The sequence below is a fragment of the Poecilia formosa genome, unplaced genomic scaffold, assembly GCF_000485575.1.
Source record: "Poecilia formosa unplaced genomic scaffold, Poecilia_formosa-5.1.2 Scaffold283, whole genome shotgun sequence".
In the NCBI taxonomy this organism is placed as follows: domain Eukaryota; kingdom Metazoa; phylum Chordata; class Actinopteri; order Cyprinodontiformes; family Poeciliidae; genus Poecilia; species Poecilia formosa.
Genome location: NW_006800222.1, coordinates 134601 through 156530, shown reverse-complemented (window position 1 = coordinate 156530; position 21930 = coordinate 134601). Strand labels below are relative to the sequence as shown.

Sequence of the window (21930 nt, the reverse complement as noted above, 5' to 3'; positions counted from 1 at the left end):
CGTTACTGACATCTGGTGAGAGTTTTATGTCAACAGCTCCACTGGAAATGTATTTACTAGAAAAACTGTTCGAGTCGAAGCCTTTTCTGAAGGTTTAATTCACAGAACATCTTTCACATCATCCTGCATGCCTGGGAGGAGCCCAGCAGCCGAAAGCACTTTATTATGAAGCAAATGAGAGCAATTGTGAATAATGTATATAAGAAAATATATTGCATTGACAAAGCAGGACAAAAAATAAATAAAAATGATGCCACATCCCCGAGCTCCCAGGTGCTGCTTTGAACGACATCAAATACACACTGAGCATATTTGTATTAATGCAGAGGGCCGGCTGCTCCACGCCGTCTAAAATGAACGAGGTGCACACACACACACACACACACACACGTAAACCCAATTGTTGCTTATTTTCCCAAATGGTAGTGGCACAAACAGAAATGTCCTACATTCAAGCATCACGAAAAAGCCGAGGCACAATTTGCTTGAAATTGACGGAAAACAAAACTGTAGGCTCAGATTTACAGTGAGGTCAAGAGTTTCGCTTGTTGGACTAAAAACGGGAACACTCGTCTTTTATGCCCGAGAAGAAACATTTGCTAGACGAGGCCTTCAGTTGATTTCTTTTCATAAATGTCTATCTGCAAACTTCATACAGCGTGTGACTTACTCAACATAGTAGACCCCGTAGACTGGATCATCGATTTTCTCCCATCCATGAGGAAGTTCTGTAAAGGCAAAACACAAAGAGGACCAAGCAGATGAGGACAACATAAAGTTGCAGGAAGGCTTGGATTCAATCATCACTGTTGGGCAACATCATCATGAAACAAGCACTGATTTATTCGTCCATAAACCCTGATTTTCCTGATGAGCCCCAAGTCTCAAAACCAGAGCATCCAGTGCTGCTGTCAGGAACCTGGGGTCATTTCGATCCAATTTTACGGTGGCAGCTCAACAAATTAGCCAAAATCAGAAACGTTTGTTTTCATCAGTGTTAGAGATTTTTTGGTATTATCATCAATCAGTAATGCTCTTCATCGAGGGAGATTTACATTGATATTAATATCTTTAAAATATACAAAAAATAAACAAAAAATTGCAGGCGAGAGTCGCTTATTAAAGCAATCTGTCATAAACTAAACCTTTAAGCTGAATTTTGGAATAAACTTCCAGAAAGAGATGCTCAAACAGAGTTTGACAAAATGCAACATTTATTACTTGCTTCGGTTACTGCATTGTGTTTTTATTGCGTAAAGCACTTTGAACTGAGTTGTTGCTAAAATGTGTGGTACAAATAAACTTGACTTTTTACATACAGACTGCTGGAATAAGTGTACGTTTCGATGTTATTCTCATGAATTGAGACGCGCCTATAATTTGAAATCCGTCAGCAGCTCGGCAGGATCGCAGGTCGTCCTTCTCCTCCTCACCTCCGTCACCTCTCACTGCTGACATTTCCGCACATCAGATAAGAGCACAGCTGGACCCCATGGGCAGAGACGTATGAAAGGCTTAGCGACGGAACGGAGATGAGAGGGAAAAAAAACCCCAGCAAGACGGGTCGAAGAGCGGCAGAGCCAAAAGAGGAGGGGAAGCAGGAAAGGATAAAACAAAAAACAAGAAAGCAGGAAGCAGGCGAAGGCATAAAAAAAGGAGTGGAAGCGGATGGAATAATCCAGGATTTGCAACCGGTGTACAAAAACAGACGGAAAAAAAAAAAGGTTGAGTTGAAAAGATTCGAGTTTGCCGTTACGTGTGACTGAGTGCTTAATAAATGAGGAATTTTATAAATGCACATACCTCTAATTCAAACGGTGCATTCATGTAAAGCTGTCCTTGGCTTGAACAGAAAAGCACTGCGGCTTTGGGGCTTCTCGGCTAAATTCCATGCATTTTTATCTGACGTCTCCTTCCTATCTGTAGCTGCAGGACAGTGCGACTATCACACGCTTTTGAATTGATCTTTACCACTTTATAGTTTGTGTCGTTCTCTTGAATACAAACACACCGAATTGGAAGCGAGACCAAAAGATCCATCTCCTCCAGGTTGGAAACTGAATTTCTAGCATCAGAAATCACTTCAGATGCTGCTTCAGAACAGCAGCATGAACTTTTAGCATAATAGAAACATGAATGGGATTGCCTTTGTGGCATGTCATTGTCCGGCATGAATTATGTTCCAGTAATTCAGTCTCTTTGCGATGAGTACAATATTTATCTCTCACAGCCCCGATCACAGCTGCACTCATCATTGTCAGCCATCCACCCACAAAAGCTAATTTCAGAGGCTTCTAAATGGCTCCAAAAACAGATTGTTCGATAACTCTTGACTTGTGACACTTGCTCCTGTTTGCAAGTGGGCATTAATTACAAACAACTGTCTGACTCGGAGCCACTGTCTGGCTGTTCAATTTGGAGGCCCTCTGCTGCAGCCGGGGAGTGAGGCCATTAACAGAAGAAGTACAGCGACTCGCTAAAGAATTTATATCCCTTGAACTTTCACATTTCAACATGCTGCAAGCGCAAACTCTCGCTGCTTTTACAGCTGTAAGTCTTTTGGAGTTTGTTTCAACTAGAGTTGTACATTTGGGCTACATTCACACAGCAGGTCTTGGTGTTTAAGTCACATTTTTTGCTGAAATACTTTTTTTTTTTTTGCGTAGTCATTCATACTACTGATTAAAAGCAACCACAATCGGGCTTCTGTGTGAATGCCTTATGACCCTAAGATGACCTACATGCTCTGAAGAACAACAATGAGGTCACACAGCAGCGCACTGTTTACTGAAGTGATGAACGCCATCAATTGCAACATTTATTTAGCGACGGGAGCCAACAGTATCATCACAAGATCAGGCAATGGAAGAAGCTGGTAAAAAAGAAAGCTCAACTAACACAGGAGCGGGTTTTTGTGGAGCATCGACTGTAGCTTCTGTAGAGAAGTTTGTTTCGATGTGTAGTCTCACGTCGATGACGTGAATATTTGATCAAATAAAAGGCTTTTAAAACTATCAAATACATATCCAAATTAGCACCAAGAATGGAAGAGGCACAGATGTCATTTTATTTTGGGGGTTAGGGGGTGGAAAGATCGAGACAGGGCCGTTCAGACTGCTGTGCGAACGTCGCCATAGAGACAGAAATATTTACCCAGGCTTCTAACATACTGTCAGTCCAGCCCAATTGCTTGCTGTTATGAGTACCAATTTTCAAGTCTTACCATAGATTCTAATTTGGAAATAGGCTTTGACTTTGACTGGGCCATTCTGTTGTTTGATCTAAATTATTATATTTTAGGTCTTTCTATACGTTTTAGGATCGTTGTTCTGCTGAAGGGCATGTCTCCAACACAGTCTCAAATCTTAGTAGCATCTAACAGGTTACCTCCTGCATTTAGCTCTTCCAATTTTCTCATTATATATCCTAGTTAAGGTTGCATGCCAGACCTTTCATACTCTAAAGTGTGAAAAAGCTTAAAAACTACTATTCTTCCCTCAAGTTAACAATAATTCATCAGCTTAACTAGGTTTTATTCAGTGTCATCAAGGGCAAAGGGGGCCAGATGGAATCTTGAGAAAAACATTTAATTTTCCATCCTCTTATGCACCACTTTGTGCTGTTCAAATACGACCTCAAAATGTATAGACATTTGCAACACTATAAAAATACTTTGATCTCTAAAATTTCTCTAGATGACACACAGGACAGCATTTGTATCCTAGTTCTCTGTACAATCAGCAATTAGGGTTGGTAATTTAGCATGCATAAACATTAGCTCATTATTCACCATTCTCCACATGCAGCTGATGCAGAAAGCTAAAGGAATGCAAGATGTGTGCGAGAGTGAGAGCAAGAGAGAGAGAAAGAGAGAGAGAGAGAGAGATGCTGCTGCTCCAAGAGCGAAGCTGTGGTGGCTGTGAATTATTTTATTCAAATGTTTTGAACTGGAACGTTAAATGGATTGTGGTCCCGCCTCACCTCGCGCTAAATTCTAATCACCCACTTGATTTCACACTGCACTAGTTTTGCTCCAGAAGCTGCACCTGTGTATGGCTATACGTGTGTGTGTGTGTGTGCGTGTGTGTGTGTTTGTGGTGACGATGTGTGAGACTGCAGAGTAGACGATGCCTGGTGCTGCTAGCTTCTGACAGGGATAGGATACATCTGCGTGTGTGGAAACACAAATGAGAGAGAGGCAGAGAGAGAAAAAACGTGTCACTCATTAGGCTGTGTTTTTCCTCTCACCCTCTGTCCCTCTTCCCACATCCTGCTTTCCAAAGCGAGGGGGAGAACCGAGCTCGGTGAATTACATCTCCAACTGTTTGCATCTCATTCTCCTGATACGCTACGTTGATTGAGGCCTCTTGAGTGAGGAATGTGGCACAGAGAAGAACTCGTCCTTGTGGGTGTATTATGCATGTGTGAACTTTCTTTTTTTTTTTTCAGCTGTGTTTGATTGCATTCATACCAGCTTTGCAGTTTCTGGGCTTATTATTTTTGCCTAATGTCATTCTAAAAACTGTTGATAATCTGATTCGTGTTTCAAGTCAGATGCAAAAAAACAATTTCTCATTTCACATCAGTAAAATTATTCACATTTACGCTGCTTTATAAGGAGCTGTGGTGAGAAATGTGGCACAAAACCATTTTTTAATTGCAGGAATAAGAGATTTACATCAATTCCACCTTTTCATTAGGAACATTCATTTAACCAAGAAATAAAAACATTTTAAGAAGCTATTTTTAAAAGGTATAACAACTAAAACGACCAAATTAATTGGTGTGAAAGGTTAAGGATTCAGAGGACAGGAGTAAAAGATATGCTGTGGGAAGAGCCAAAAGAGTAAAATAAGAACTACAAACAATCCCTTTAAATGTTTATTATTATTATTAATCTTTTCCTTTAAATTTAGAGGACTGGTGACTATTTTTAGGAACATTCAAAGCACTATCCATGACTTTGTATTTCCAACCGGTTTAAATCAAAGAGGAAAAACATACAACTCAAGCATGAGTTTATCTTTCCAAGTCAGGAAATGTCTCCTCACTGAAAAGTTCATTAATCAAGAATTAAACCAAGAAAAACTACAACTCTGATGAACAAGGCAGAATAATGAGCAAAAATAATCTAGCAATGACGTATGGTAAACGGGATTGTAAGGGAGGTTAAAAAGAAAAAGAAAAATCAACTCTCAGATTGAAAACTGCAGCATTAGGGGGCGTGATGTGTTCTCCAAGGTTCCATATATGGAACAATTAATCACATCCCACAAATCACATATTAATGAAGTTAAATTACCACATGGTAGAAAAGCTGGTGCTAATGTTTTAAACAAGGTAGCCATTAATCAGACAGGGACAATGCATCAGTCATAACTAGTTAGTTTTTAATCCAGGAAGCATTTTTTCTGAACAAGTGGACTGATCGTCATGATTGAGATTTAGGTTTGTTTTATTTTAGAAAGCTGATGGGCCTGTTGCTGCCATCTGGCTCATGCAGAGAGCCATTAAACAAAAAAACATCATTAGAAGAATCTATTCTGGATCTGCAGTCTGTAGGGAGCGACGGCCTGCTGAGGTGGGAGTGTTTGGCCGTTTGATGTCCGTCTGTCTGTCTGCAGGCTACATGCAGTCTGTGTAAAAGGCCACATGTAGGCTGCGTTTGCTGAACGTCAGAGCCACATACGAGGGGCTACGCTGGATAAATGTCAAGTCTCTGCAAGAACGATGTCTCATTTCTAGATGATTGGAGCCGTAGTCACTTCCCGCCTACGGTTAAGTCACCACGAATAAGCCGCCGGACGTACTGCACGATTAAGTAGATGTGGACGATCAACTTTACTGATAAACATCTTTTAATCTCATCAGAAGACTCGAGTAGGGTTGGGCATTAAAGGTTAGAAAATAAAATCTCCAATTTCTGATTTTAATCATTTTTCTTTACAAATGACAGAAAATATTTCCCAAAAGTGGCTTTAATTTCAGTCATCCCTTCTGTGTGTTGTACCAGAATGCAGAAATGTCTGTTTAATTACAAGAATTTTGTTAAAGTATTAGCAGAATAAAGACGCAATTTTACCACGTCTGAAAAATGAATAATTGCGTTGTTAGTTTTTGTGTTGGAGGTCTCATAAAATTACTACTTCATTCTACAAATATTAAGACTTCATTTTGGTTATACTAAGACTTTATTCTAAAATTACTACGACTGCATACTTTTAATATCATAACTTTAATTTTGTTTTTTTTAAAAAAACTCTTAGTCTGACTCTTATATTCCGTTGTAGAGTTGACCTAAATTCAAAATCTAAACAAAAGCTGCAAAAACGATTCTCAAGCGAGATGACATTACTCTGACCTATGAAAACCCAAGGATGCACTGGTGAAAAACAAAAAAACAATTAAATTTTCAAAATAAAAAAAAATAAAAAATAAAAAAAAGAGTTATAAAAGAAGTCAGGTGTTACTTCTTACCTAGATCGTCCAGCTCTTCTGTATGGACCCCTTCTACTCAGAACGATGGATTGTTGAAGACACAGAATGGGGGTGAGAGAGAGGGAGGGGGGAAACAGACGTTAGGAGGATGCAGTAGCAACATCTGGCCACTTGGTGGCAAGAGGTAAACAAAGCCAGTCCATCAAAGTCATGTGATGACCATTGTTTACAAAACACAGCACGCTGGGTTTCTGCCATGTGACCGGATCTATGTTGTCTGAGGCAATATTGTCATAAAGGCAGTGGCTAAACATTTATCTTGTTCATGTGACTGAAAACTGTACATTTTATTTCTTATGAAAACATACTAAACAGATTTCAGAGAACTCTAAGTCCTGAAGCATGGATTATCTTAAGTAACTAAGGCTTGTTTTCCTGAGAAAGCTGGAAAAAAACAAAAACAAAGCAAACACAGCAGCACCATTCATTTCCGTTGCCCAACACTGACACCTAAAGGTTACTGTGGAAACAGCCTATCTGGATTATACATCTATGATATAGAAATGAACCATGATGTGAAATGTGTCTTTTATCATCAAGTTGTTTCTTCCAATGAATCTGGCACTAAACTAGATAATGGTAGTGAAAAATTAAGAATACTTCCATTGATCACATACCATCATCTTCACATTCTTCCAGGGGTTTCTGAGGTTTGTCCAGGCACCGAGGGTCTAGCCAAGAGGTGGTCTTTGTGTTGTGGCTGAACAAAACATAAGACAAAAGTTTACCGACACGCCAATGACAAGTTAAAAAGTCAATCACCATTGACTGATTAGGATTTAGATTCACATAAGACGTGCAGCTTGGAAAAGCAATGCAAGTCTACATTCTGCAGTGCTTTCCAAAAGTTTTCAGACTTGGTATTGACTTGTACCAAAGACGAGATTCGTCGTCTTATATTCATCTTCCAGCAGGAGAAGAACCCTAACAAGGTAGCCTTAGCTACTATGACATATTTGGATCAAAAAGTGCGAGAGTCGCACAGTCGAATCCCAGATGTAAATCAGGATGAGAGTCTTTGGCAAGAACATTTCTGGTCACAGATGCTTTTACTCAGATCTGAGAGATCTTAGGTCATTTTGCAAAGAAGAATGGGCAGAAAGAGGTAAGATGACACAAGTACATGCCACGCGTTCAGCCTTTTAAAAAGTGGAAGAATGTTTTGATTCATTCTTCCTCTTAAACATTGTGCTCTACTTTTCTTTGTCCATCATATGTTTAGTAAAATATATTGAGGCATGTGGTTTTAACATGTTAAAACATAAAAAAATGTTCAAGGGGTATGAACACTTTTGTGTTACCATTTTAGAAGAGAATGTGCCGAGCATTTTATCGTCATCCTCTGTTTTTGCACTTCTTTAAAATCGACTCAGGCGTGGACAGTGATGCATTGAACAACATCTTTTACAAAAACAAAGAGCTGAATATATAAATATTTTAGCAATGCAAGAGTCAACAATTTCACTGAGCCAGACAGACACACTCAATAGCATATTTCAAATGAACGAGAGGCCTTTGTTTCTCACTCTATAAAGTAGACCTCTCCGGTCTCGGTGTAGGCCATCTCCCAGTTGTCAGGCAGAGGTCCCAGCGGGTCCTCCGGGGGAGGATGGCTCAGGTGAAGGTTTGTCTGCTGTGTGCTCTCCGTGGTGGCCGATGGTGAGGGGGTTGTCTCAGCGTAGGACGGGTCGCTGTGGCGAGGGACGTAGGGGCGCGCCGAGTGAGGAATTTCGTCCAATTCACTGGATTCTCCTGTGGGAAACGGAGACAAATGCAGCTCAGCCACTCGTCAAACCAGCAGCACCTTCTACAACAAAAGCGACCAGTAAACTCACGAAAATGCGGCCAATCAAAAACGATCAGCTAACAAGAGCTTTTGCAGACGTGATTACGTGAACTTCTGAAGAGGGCCGCGGCCACTTCCAGCCTGAAGCGACGGAAAACAAGTCGCAACAAGGATTTGACCTTTAAAGCAAAAATAACTATGCTTTATCTGGGGTTCCTACACGATTTTGTCTGATTTCTTTACTTTTCTAAACTTAAATCAGCCGTCAGATCAAAGAGCAAATACAAACGTTCACGTTAGTGAGATTGAGTGGATACATTTCTATAAAAGTTGGATGCAAAATTTTCAAAAAGTACCACAAGTAACATTCTGCTCTTAAAAAAAAAACTTTTAAAAATAAACAGCAAAAAAAACTGGCTATTGAACAGACAACTGCAGGACATCAGTTGCATTACATAGTGCAATTTTACAGGTAGACGCCACAAAATAAGTATGACTGCAAAAATTATTTTAGTAAACAATCTATTGATTATTCTGTTGATTATTTGGATAAAAAAAAGGCACATTTGACTGATTTTTCATTTAGCCACTTTAGCCTTTCCATACAATATTAAAAGTATGTTAAAAGTCGCAAATAAATAATCCAATCTCTTTTTTAAATAAGAAAATAAAAATTGCACTGCCTAAATAACATAGGATTCCTTTAGTGAATCTGAAGAGGATGAAGCTAAAACTAAACCACTTGAGGAGTTTTGGCTAAAACATATTTAGAGACTAAGGTGTTTAATCTTAAATGTGAAATGAAAATATATGTAGTATTTTCCACCAAATGGCCTTTTTAAGTCTGCAGTTAATTAAAAATCGATTACTAAATTAGTTGAAGATTATTTCAATAACGCATCAATCACCATTAACTATTTCAGCCGTACAAGTAAGTAAGTAATTTCAGTTAGACAGTGAATCCTAGATTATTTCAGATTTCACACATAAAAACTGAATCTGTATACTCTCGACACGTCACAAACCTCCGGCGTCCAATAAATCTGACTGCCCTTCCTGAAGCTTTGAAGAGATTTACGTCAGGCAGCTGAGGGGGCAGTTCACACCTAGAGTCACGGCCTCTGAATTGTTAGCACTTAGCTTCCTGTTATCTCATTTTCACACTCACACTTGACCAGCAACCATTACAGCTCCCACAATCACAAAAAGGCTCACAACTAACTTTTGGTCTGACCTTTTGGGGGGGGAAAAAAACAACAAAAAAACAAACAAAAAAAAACAAAACAAAAGAGTGCTGAGTCAGCATCCTAGGGGGTATTATAAATAATCCCAAAAACCAGTTTTTAACCAGCAGCACAGCTGTCAACATTACGGTTTTATGTATTAAACCTTACAATTTTTATGACAATTGCTTTCTCAATTGCAGAGGCTGCATAATTGCACACTTTCTGGAACTCACAGCAAGATGGCACTATTTAACATTTCTACTTGCTCGTGAACCGCCAAGAAATAAATTAATTAAAAAAAATAAGAAACAAAGACTGAAACTTACCAAGGAATTAGCTGTGGCATTCCAGCGACCCATTCAAATACCAAAGAACGATCCGTTCTCCACTTTCCTAATTTCCCTCTTCACAAAGCGGCAGTCTCTCCCTTGTCCTCCTGCCCAATCCTCCTCCACCCCCTTTCCAGGTCACTCCCTCATTCTCTGTTATTTCCGGCTACCTTCACCTCACTTCAATCCCCCTCCCACTTAACCCGTGAGCTCTCCTGTTCTTCGTCTTCCTCTTTGTCCCAAAGGCAACGAGTGCCTAAAAAGTAGGGTTGAAACCCAAGCTTATATTGCAAACGACACAGGAGGCGTTGTCCGGTTTCTGTGCTGTGTTGGTCAGTACATGCAGGTCTGTTTGTTAAAGGTGTCAGTTACAGAAGCCTTACAAAAACAAGCATGAGCTGCAGTTCCTTGCAATCTAGTACCTGTACTACTATGTGGTGGAATAAAACCAAAACTTTGACTGCATTTTGCATGTGCTGTGTTGTCTAGCATCCCTCACACTGACTCAGTTTATTTTAAGGACTATAACATCATAGGTTCTTTGATAAAGTTATTAGTTTTAAATCCAAAATAAAATGAAGAAATTACCAATTGGAGACTTATGGTGCCTTCACACCAAACACGTGTCACGCGTGTGGTTTACATTCAAAGTCTATGTGGAGGCACATCGAAGGCCCCTCATGGCACGTTTTGAGCATCTAGCGTGGCGAGATTTGAAGCGTCCAGTTTGTCCAACGTGTCCGGCAAATAGGCCGGCAACGGAAAACGACGGCTGGAGCGATTTCAACGCATCTGACGCGCCCTCGACGTGCCTCCATATAGACTTTGAATGTAAACTAGATGCTTGACGCTCAAAACACGTTTGATGTGAACGCACCATCAAGTGTCTGCATTCAAAGTGCACACGTGTCAAAGTCGAAGCACTGGGCGCGTTTGTGACGTGCGTAATGTGTTTGGTGTGAACGCACCATTAGAAAAATAGCCAACAGTTGCTGGATTTCAGATATTCCTCTGCTGCCTTGCTACTGCCACGCTCACAATGTGAGGAAGATATGCATCCCCGTCTGTTCATTCACATCATCTAGCAAGCAGTCTACCTGGGAAACTCCGTAGCTCACTAAAATAGAACAATGCTGATCTTTATGCCACATTGCCACCATAAAACACAGGTTTTAAATTCGCAGGTCCAATTCTAAGTGGATTGCGGTTCGCATCTCTCTGAGCTGCACACAAGTTTTTAAAAAGACACCAGCTGGCCTTAACCAATAACCATCAGTGTTCATGCTGTGGATGTACCGAGACCTCTCTGTTTTTGTTTTTTTTTCCTCTGTAGCTTCACTGCAGAACAGCATCAGGATTCTGTGCAGCACACGCTGTGGGCGTCATCAGAAACACACGGCGTTCTTGGTATTAAAACCATCTGACCACCGTCCAAAAGCTCTGACCTGGTGGACGCAGACTCTTCTGCTTACACTCATTACTAGTAGTAAAACGTTTCACATAAAGATCACCACATGTAAATGCAGCATTTTACAATTCCTGAGCTGATTTAGATAAATTTCAATAATATCTATATTTACTATTGATAAATTTCCTGGTGAGCTAAAAAAATATTCAACGCTGAATGGACACTCAAGTCTATTTTGAATTTAAGTAATTAAAAACAGAAAAACATGCTGGTAAAATTGTTAAAGTCTTGTTTGAGGAATGCTGTGGTGGCAACGTGTTGAAGGAAAATTGTTGGAAAGAGAAGAACCTTCTTAAAGAGACAGAGGCCCATTTTCACGCCACTAAATTTCAAAGTTAAATTTCTTTTAAGTCATGTTTAACATATACAGCGTTTTTATAAAAATGGACAGTGATAGTTGCTTGATTGTGATATAAAGCGACACTACGAACCTGGAAAAACGCATAATGCTGCCCTTTTAAAAGCGATGAGGCACAATTTGTTTGGTTTCTACATCATAACACAGTGCTTTTTTGCAATCGGAAACATTTCCAAATAGTCAAAATAGTATTTCTTGTAAGTGAAGGAAAAAAGTAATGGAGTTCTTTCATGGTGCTGACCTGCAAAGTTCAGCAATAAGTGAGGGAGAGGCAGCGAGGCGTGATTCTACACTCCATAAAAAAGAAAAAGAGACTGGTCACTTCTGTACTTTCTCTGGCATCCTATTAAACTGCTTTAAACCATCCAGCAGGCTTGAGACCATAACGTTTTTAGAAACCTTGGCATACCGTGTGTAACCAACCGAACATATCTTCCACCACATGAATGAGCTCACTTCACCGAGAAAAGCAACACCTACAAACTCCCTGCTGCTTTCACTGATGTCACGGTCTTCACCCGTTCAAACCAGCTTTGTACATCGGCGCCGCTGCTCGTCTGCACGTTACCTGTAAAGCTGCTGTTCATGTCAGGGAGGTCCTCGTCGTCCTCCAGTTGCTGATCTGCAAGCCCTATTCCAGCATTTCGCATGTCATTGTAGGACTTGGCTCGTCGGGGAGTGGAGTTCTGCGAGCCTGGCAGGCTACCGCTGAGCCCGTCTGACAGTGGGGCATCACCACCGCTACTGCCGCTGATCACTTTCCCGCTGGGAGGCTGCACCGGTGGCTTGGGCGTCCCATAATAGTTGCCTGGGGGAACAAAGAAGGAGGGAGGATGACAAGATGGAGAGGTTGCAGATTAAAGTCACAGAAAAGTAGCGTTGGGAGCACGTGCGCATCTGGGTCAGAAGCGTTGGGCCGGGTTGAAATCAAGACTATCGGATATTCAAATACAAAGATTGTTCAGAAATAATTTTAGATTCAGATTGGTCGGATTAGTTGATTTAAAAAGGAGAAATGTCAAAATTATGCCAAAAATTTCTTCAAAAAAAAAAAAAAAAATCAGAAGGGTTAGGAATTGTTATTCGACATCAAAATTGTGGTCAAGTTTATTTTTGAACTCATGCATTTAGATTTTACAAATTCAACCAACATTAAGCTCAAGCCTAACAGGTTAGCAACAGGATGTCCTGTAAAGGAAACTGTGGTGTTGCAGCTCACCTTCATATGTTCCAATTTCCAGGAGGGTTCCACTCTTCTCCAACACTAGGAAGTCCTCTACGGAGAGGAAGTTGTAATCCACACCAGGAACTTCTCCTTCACGTGGAGAGCGAGTAGTACCTAGACACCAAATCAGAGACGAGGAAGAAGTTAGTGGACTTCATACAGAAATAATACAACTGTGAAACAGTGCAACGGAATATTTATGGCCATTTGTTAGCAGAACTACGTCGCACAGGAAGAAGAAAATACATCTTTAAAAAGAATAAAGGAAAGAGTGTCATGACCTAAATATTGACATTAGCAACTGTATCACTTCTTCAGAACCTGCAAAATCCTTAAAGACATGCCTGATGTTCGATCAGGCTGCAAGAGAGCGAGAGAGAGCGAAGCTTTTAGGACAGGGGTGTCAAACTCATTTTGGGTAACATCAAACTCATTAATGTTCTCAAAGGGCTGCTACAGCCAAAATGCATTGATAAATGTATTAAACTGCTAATATATAATAAATAGCTGCCTCTGTATCTGTACCCTTTTAAAACTAAATAATATTAAACATCTTTTCATGTTGATCAGTCCCTTCAGGACTTCACAACGGTTTTTAATCAAAACCACAGATTTTGTGCTGCTTATTTAGAAATATTTGCAAGGAACTTTGCAATACTTGTGCTTATGTATGATATTGATTAATCGCAGTATTGATCATGGAATATGAATTTCTCTAGGGAAAAAATACAAAGATTGCCATTTTAGTTATGCTGCCCGCGCTTGGTGTTTAAATCCTAAAAAGAAAATCCTAAAGGAATGTCAAAACGTAAATTCTGTCATCTACTTAAATCTTGGTTTCTGAAATAGTTTTTTTTTTCCTCATTTTCATGGTGAAGGCCTCAATTCTTAATTAATGACCAATCAAATTAAGACCGCTTGAGAAAAAAAGCACTTTGCTGTTATAACTTTATATATTTTAATTCTTAAAGAAAATTTGTATGTTTTTCTTCCCCATCATTGCTTTCCAACATTTTCAACTCAGTTCTCCGAGGCGTCCAGTAACAACAAAATTATACATTTTCACGCCACAAATAAGATAAAACATGACCAATGCTGAACACAGCACCTAGAAAAGGATGCAAAATTATGGAGTACAATGTTTATATTGCTTGTACAGGAAAACCAATGAAAAAAGAGAGGCAGATCTGCAAGTGACCTCAAAAAAGAAGGAGTTTCCGCTATACACCAAACAAAGAAAATAAAACTGAGAAGCTCCTGCTGTGTGCCGATGTTCTTTCACACAGGGGGAGAGAGTGTGAGGTACGTTGGTAACACCTAGTGAGATCCTGACGTATGTTTGGGGGGAATTGTGTGAACGTGTGTTTGATTTGGCACGCAGCCTGTGAGATTCACGCAGTCCCTTAAATGGCTGCTGAAAGTCGAGCAGTGTGGCAACGACAGAGAAGGCTTTTCTTTTAAATAATCCTCGGTCAGTTTTTGCATCGATTTTCAACATATATTGGCAAAATTTGAGCAGATTTCCACACTTTTTTTTTTATAATAAGAAACGGTATGAATAAAACCATCCAGACAGTGTCATCTATTTCATCCCTCTCCCTTCTTTTCATGCTTCTCAATCTTCCATTTAGTCTCCAAATCACGTCGTCTCTGGTAAGTAATAAGGTAAAAATAGACGTGTGGTGATGTGGAGGGAAAGCTCCCTCTGCCGCCACGCTCTGTGACAATGGTGATAAATCATGGGTGTGGACATCCTCTCTCAAACGGCGGAGCGTCACATTCACACCGGCGTGCAACAAACAGCAGAGCCGTCCGTGTAGGAAGGACTATCGTTTTCTCACACAAAAAGATCTTGACCAGCATCAACTCGGACGGCAAGGTGTCTCAAAAGGGGAGTGAATTTCATTTGCATGTCCATGGCAAGAGACAAGACGTTACGTTGTAGAACACATTAAAAGTCTATTGATTGCTACGTTATTTAGAGTCCGTCAGACGAATGGTTTCGTTTTGTTTCGTTTTCCAGGCACAACGAACGTCCTCCTTAAAGCATCTTCAGCTTATTATCCCACCAAACAATGGCCGCCATTGATTCGACTCTATTTAGACACTTCTCTCAGAAAACCAAATAGGAAGTGGAACTGTGACCGGTATATCAAAGGGGAATCGAAAAGCAGGACCTTGGCTGAAAGCCATGGCCAAGACGCAGTTATCACCAAAGGCTGAATTCATTCACTACACCCTGAACACAAAAGCTCCTTTGACCAGGCTGTGAAATGAAGTGAGAGGGAAAGACCGGTTGGGATTTCTGGGACTAGAGTTGGAGATTAGACGAGTTGAGTGACCATCCCGCTTCATGCCGACTTCAGACAAAATGAGGCCAAGGAATTGAAGAAATAGCATTATTTCCAGGTATTGGCACAAATAATCAAGCATTCAGTGGAAATGGACTGTTGAGGGACAAGCAAATCACTTCAAGGAATTCAAGTATGTTTCTGGGTTGTTTGCCAAGAAACGTTGCTCTGCATGCACTCTGGCTTCCCAAATGTTTTCTGTAATATTACAGAAATATGAAGTACCAGAGAGGTTTGACATATTTCATAGTCGCATCAAAATCAGAAATGAGATACATGAGGAAACAAAGATGGAAAGAACTAAAAAAAGGATCAAATTACTGAGCATTGATGACTTTATCCTGAATAAGTTTTTTTTATTATTATTTAACTGTTTCCAGACTCCATTCATCCAGCAATAAGTCAGCTAAGCACACACTGAATTGCAGGTTACATTTTTGAATGAGATTCAACTGTCAAAAACTATTTAAGGTCACATTTCTGTGGGAAATCAATGACTTTTCTTTTGCAATACAGCATTGAAGTTTTTCTCACTTTTTCTCCCTTTCAAACCAAATTGTTCTTGTGCCTGATCACAGTTGGATCATGCAAATATTCAAACATTACACGTAGTAAGAATTCCTACTGAAAGTTGAATTTTCCACAGTCAAGTTTACAGCGATACAGTTGCAACAAAAGTAAAAAGAAAAAAAAAATCTGAGAATTTTATTGTTAAACTGCACAGATTAGTGATTTGTAAAACGGTGAACACAACATACTCAAGTCCCACTAGGACACAACAATAGACCTCTTCAGCGAGAACGTCGTTAAAGATTCAGAGTTAGCGATTTTCAGTATCAGTAAGATGTCTACCAGTCAAGATAAAGATCTACAAACTTCATACAGAATACTATTGTAATAACACTAATAATACTAAGAGATACTAGATACTTAGAGGGGATAAGCCAACAAGCCTGAGAACACCAGCTGTGTGTTTTGCTGCAGGAGGGACTGGTGCACTTGACAAAACAGATGGCAGAGTGAGGAAATATTAATGTGTGGAAATATTGAAGCAACATCTCAATGAGTCAGCCAAAAAATTAAAGCTTGGAAACAAGTCAGGCTTCTAAATAGACAACAAATGACAAACCTCACAAATCTAGTGTGAGAAGGTTGTGTCAAGTGACACTTTGCAGAGCAGCTTAAAGATTGCATCAAAAATATATACATGGCTTTTAACAACAAAAAAGACTATTTTAGTAATCCTAACTAATCTAAAAATTCATTTTTAAATTACAGAATTTCAGAAAGACAGAAAACATGTGTTTGTTTTTTTTTTTGCTTATCTGATTGTAACACTTTAAATGATTTAATAATCTCACACAAGACAATAAATCAGAGGTTTATCCTCTGAAATAATGATGGATAATGTTGACTTTTATTTTGAAAATTAAGGCGATAGTGAGTTTAAACATTTTGAGATGTGTGTGTTTAAAGGAGATTTACTTGGTCTTGTTGAAGAATAAACGAGAATTGTAAATGATTTAGTTTGATTTTATTTGTAGATCACACTGTCCCATAACCAGGACAATTTTATTTGGTTTTCCTGTTTTTAATGGAAGAGAAAAAAAATGTTGCATATTTAACTTATTGAAAAAGTTTATAAAAAATATATAATTCAGCAAAATTTCACAAAATCTTTCATCGGTGCATCTCTACAAAAACTATTACAAGCCAGAACGCCCGTTATCGGTGTTAGCCAGAGATGAATTCAGAAAGCAGGCTCTGTAGTATTTAATAAAACTGTCACAGTTAAATCACACTCATTCGGCGTGCTTAAACACTCAAAGTTTGACACTGCTGTGCTTGAAAATAGAAAATCTTGGCTGCAGATTGGACTGCTGCTGGGTTAACTCGGCTAAAAACAACTACTAGCAGCTCGTCTAAGAAATACAGACTGACTGCTTCGGGGTAAAAACGATCTACAATTTTTCCCTCAGAAAAGCAAATGAATTTAAATGCCACACATTTAAAAATTGGGGATTTTGAGCGTAAAGCAATGGTCACCTTTGAAACACACTTGTAAACACAGCTGCATTACCAGAACAGACACACAGTGCAAACCGCACCACCTCCACCGCGTGATTCCAACGGTGACCAGATTTGACTCCTGCTGTGGAGAACAAATAAAGTTCAACACCTCAGCCTGAAAGGCAATGGGTGGGGGGATGATCATTGCCCAGCAGCACTGCTCAAGTGCTCAGATGAGCCACCTCATGCAACATTTTCAGATGGTAAATATTTGATCATATTTCTCTGCTTGTCCCTTTAAAGGATTATAAAACAGCATAATCTGCTGCCTTACATTCCCAGGTCACAGGAAGTACTGAACAAGTTGCAGTACTTCGGAAATTTGTTCACAGCAGCAGCTATTTTCAAATATTTCTCAAAGCTTGCACAATAACTGCTAAAGGATACATGTCCATTTTTAAATTCACATTCCTAAGTTCAAAATGTCCCAGACCAGAGCAAGAGATATGCTAATGATCAATGTCAACAATTTCTGAGCATCAAGCAAATATGAAAAAATGATCGAACAGTGAACAAGACAAACTTTTTAGGAGAACCAAAATGAAAATGACGGATGATTTCCAGCTTGAGTAGCCAGTTTGAAATCTTTTTCTGATCAATGAATGCACCACTAAAATGTGTTTTGTTAAAGATTGTGCAGACATTGTATGGATTTTCTTTACTACTCCTTTTAGGACCAGCAAACTTCACCAACATGCAGTTAAACATGTGCTGCTGGGTAACCAGAACTTTCAAAATGAAACAGTTGCTACATTTAGTGTCTGCATTAACTAGCCTTTCTATTAACTTCCAAAATAATCCTGGTGCGTCCGCCAGAACATAAGCACCAACAAATCCTGCCTGCTAGTATTTCTACATGTCCAATCCAGGCTGACAAACAGAAAAACATCTTCTACTTCCCCTAAACACCGCCATGTCTCTGGATTCTGGACAAGCTGCCAGAAAGAAATGTCAAAATGAATTAGAAAGAACAGTCAACTTCATCACGCTGAGGACTGGAGCTCCTCAAGGTTGTGTGCTCAGTCCTTTGTTGTGTAAACACAGCATGTATGCACACATGTGGAAAACCTGATCATTTATTTGCAGATTGCACTACAGTAGTGGGACTCTTAAAGGAATGCTAAATCCTCATAGACCAAGAAGGTTGTTGCAGAAACAAGCGGAGGATTGAACAACAAAATAGATAACCATCCATGTCAGGTGGCTTTCAACCTAAAGGCAACACTGTGCACAGTCTTTAAAAAAAAATAAATAAATAAAAAATTAAAACTTCATGTTCATTGGAGTAAAAAAGAAAATGGTAAAACTCGATCAATCAAAAAACCCAATATGCCATGTATTTACTTGATGGCTGGGCCAGACCAGAGTTAGTAAAAATATGAGCGACTTTAAAAAGGTTGGGCGGAAATGTGTAGTGAGCAACTAATTTTCCTCTCTCAAGCCGATGGGTCTTTGAAAAGTAGATTACTTTTCCAAGCCTCGACTTTTAAGGTTGTAGTTTTCTTAGCTTTACGCCAACACACCAACAACAACAGCAAAAAGATTTAATCTGCTTCAGACTATACCTGGAAGGTGTAAAGTGCCATGTCAAATTTGAATACCTATGGGAAGACTAAGAGATGCACGAAATGAAAACGTCTCATTTTAGATCATGTCAGCTTTTGGACGGCGTTTGATGTCTCTGAAGATCAGCTCAGTGTCACTCTGACCTGAGCACCGATCTACACGTTTCCCCTCCACACAGGATCTGCTACCAACAACAGAGAGCATCCAGTTACCTTTCAAATCACGATCAATACGTCAACACGGTCATCGGTCACAATCTCTACTCTGACCTTGGTCGTCATGGTAAGTCTTTACCATCAATCAGCTTACAACGGATCGACGCATCTTTTCATGACGTCTTCCCACCACCTCCGACCGAACAGTGGTGTTCATGGTTTAGAACTGGGATCATAGACGGCAACGCATGTTGGACTTTGAAGTACATTTGATTGCCACATGGGGCCTTGCAGATGCATGTATAACCCTTGCCACATCACAGCCAAAAATCTCAATAGTTTTCTGTCACACATCAATTTGCATATAGGCTAGCACATCAGTTTGAATGTCATCTAACCAGAGCATATGTTGGCTGCTAGTTTTTTGAAACGTATAACACATAGGAAGTCACACACGAAGTAAGCCTCCCAGTCAAAACTTGAAAAAGAGCTCATTATTTTACTACGGCTTCACGTACAGCCCTCCTCTTAAAACTCTCTTATTCAAGCTTCATGCTAACATTAACTGGCAGACACATTCAGCAGCTCATCTATATTTAATTGATAGCAGCCTATTTTTAAGGGAGTGTCTGGATCTCTGGTGGCATGACAGGCCAAGATTGGTTATATTTATCCTGGCACATGGTGACACGAGTCTCCATTTGACAATATAGTGATACTAAAGCAAAAATAAGCAAAACAATAAAAGGTGCTTAAGACGTTTCAGTGGTTAAAGGAACATAGGACGAGAATCTGAAATTAAACTTTGGTCCAATTTTTTTTTTTTTTTTTTTTTTTTTTTTTGCTTCAACATATTGACATTGTGACACTGAAGACGGTAAAAAAGGAGGTGCATGCCTCCACTTAGACGCAAGCCAGCTTCTAAAAATACCCGTGTGTGAAAAATCTGTTTATTCCCTTGACTTGCATTCTCCCCAAAGCAACACAGCACCCTGAGCGCGCACATCCCTCAGGCCTGGCCTTGCAGTTTAGCTGTGACCTACATTTAATTCCTTCTACAGGAGAGACGCCGGTGTCGACTTTTTGTGCAATTTGACTCCTTTTTGCTGAGAGCTGAAGAGCCGTCTTGCTTGACATCTCCATCAGATCCGGTTTCATGGTGCTGTTTAGCTTTCCTTAAGCTTGCCTGAGCCTCACAGATGGCTTGATTTCAGCAGAGGAAAGTGAACCAGATTAACTTCTCGGCTGAAATAAAGATCCAGGGAAAAACTGTCTAAAAATTGCAATGAGTAACTGCAAGGTGCTGGTTATTTTGGTCACAACCAGGATCTGAGGCTCACAAAGATTTTAAAAGTGTGTGAATCATCAAAGGGCAACAGCTCACAAGTAATCCCACATGAAATCTTTTCACGGTTGATGAGATGACAGCAGCGGACCACGTAGCGCACAAGTTTGTCGTCAGTATTGTTCTTGGCGAAATATGATGACAAGTTCTGGTGACTGTTTGGAAATCGCATATAGATTTTTATGCACCTCCATAAATAACCCGAGATAAGAACAGCTTTTGTAGCAGGTCTTTGTTAAACATTAAGATGAGCGTAAACCTGACTGAACAACGTGTGGCTATAAATGAAGCAAACCATTTCCTCAACTCCAAGTCCGACTCGCCTAAAGGACTTTTGGCTCATTCTTCTCCACCAATCAATTTCACATCTGGGATCTGATCTAAACCTGCATTCTTTTGCGCTTACAGGTATTATTGTTTCTATTTAATTCCTAGATAAATACCAGATACATTTTCTGGAGAAGACATAAAATTCAAACAGTGACTGTAAGTCATGCGAGCTGTGATGTTGCAGGAAAAACTGACCCAGCCATTACAGTAAAATCTGGATTTGTTATTTATTTGATCATGTTTTGTTTTTAGTTGAGCTTAAGATGTTCCATGTTGGTTATATTTACCCGTTCATTGAAGCCGAACTTAAAACAGTTGATTGTTCTACAGTGGATAATTACTGTTTGGCAATGTTCTTTAGTTTGTTTACAGGAGGAAAAATTGCTGTGATAAGAATTTATCATCTTGCAATATTAACAATAAACTCAAACTGCCAACCTCTCACAAAGCTAATATGGTTGGGATTAGTTCTCTACCAACTTTGGTACTAGTTTCATGAGTGCATAGATGAACGCTGCATTTACACTTAAAAAAATAGCCGCTGAGATCCAGGACAATAATTCAAAACATCTAATGCAGAGGATGTTTTACTTTAGCAGCTCTTTTAAAAGTGGATATTTTTATAGAGTAAGGGGTTGCAAGGCAAGACAAAAAACACAATGAATACCACAAAATATTGTGACAAAATTTTAGATCCATATAATCCGATACTGTTATTCGAGACTCTGTTTTGATTTTCAGGTTATTCTTATAATGACAATTATCTTTATTTTATAATAGTAAAATCCTGATGAACTAGTTACTGTTTATAGTAGTAAGACCAGAAGATATATCTATATGCTGTTATTTTCTTAGATTACTGATTTTATGTTGGTTGATAAGAGAAATCTGAATAGGTCAAAATCACTAACAAGTCAAAGTTTTATAAATTGGCCACACAATCCTGATCAGTGCACCTCTGTCGTTTATGAAATTTTATTTCTCTTTTGAAAGTACTACATCCCACACAAACATAGTATTTATCATTGTCTGATTTCAGAGGAATATATAAATATCCCTAGAGGTTATAATGGAATCTGCATTATAGACTCATTTACAAAAAGAAAACAAGAAATTTAATTGAGACATTTTTTCCTCTCTCTTCAGTCATAAAAAAGCTACAATTTCGACACCTCAGTCATAATTATCTTTTTAATTCAGCCACTCAACCAGCAAACAAAGAA

The 21930-nt window shown here is 39.3% G+C and overlaps 1 protein-coding gene across 1 annotated transcript in view; it reads right to left on the bottom strand.

Moving 5' to 3' along the window:
* Positions 1-21930, bottom strand: part of magi1b (membrane associated guanylate kinase, WW and PDZ domain containing 1b) — a 146984-nt gene that overhangs the window by 56970 nt on the left and 68084 nt on the right. The window contains exons 3-8 of the mRNA XM_016681499.1: positions 12885-13004; positions 12234-12473; positions 8025-8250; positions 7116-7198; positions 6478-6510; positions 671-728 (exon numbers count right to left, since the gene is read on the bottom strand). Of these exons, the coding sequence (XP_016536985.1) occupies positions 671-728; positions 6478-6510; positions 7116-7198; positions 8025-8250; positions 12234-12473; positions 12885-13004 (760 nt within the window). The remainder of the gene's footprint in view (positions 1-670; positions 729-6477; positions 6511-7115; positions 7199-8024; positions 8251-12233; positions 12474-12884; positions 13005-21930) is intronic.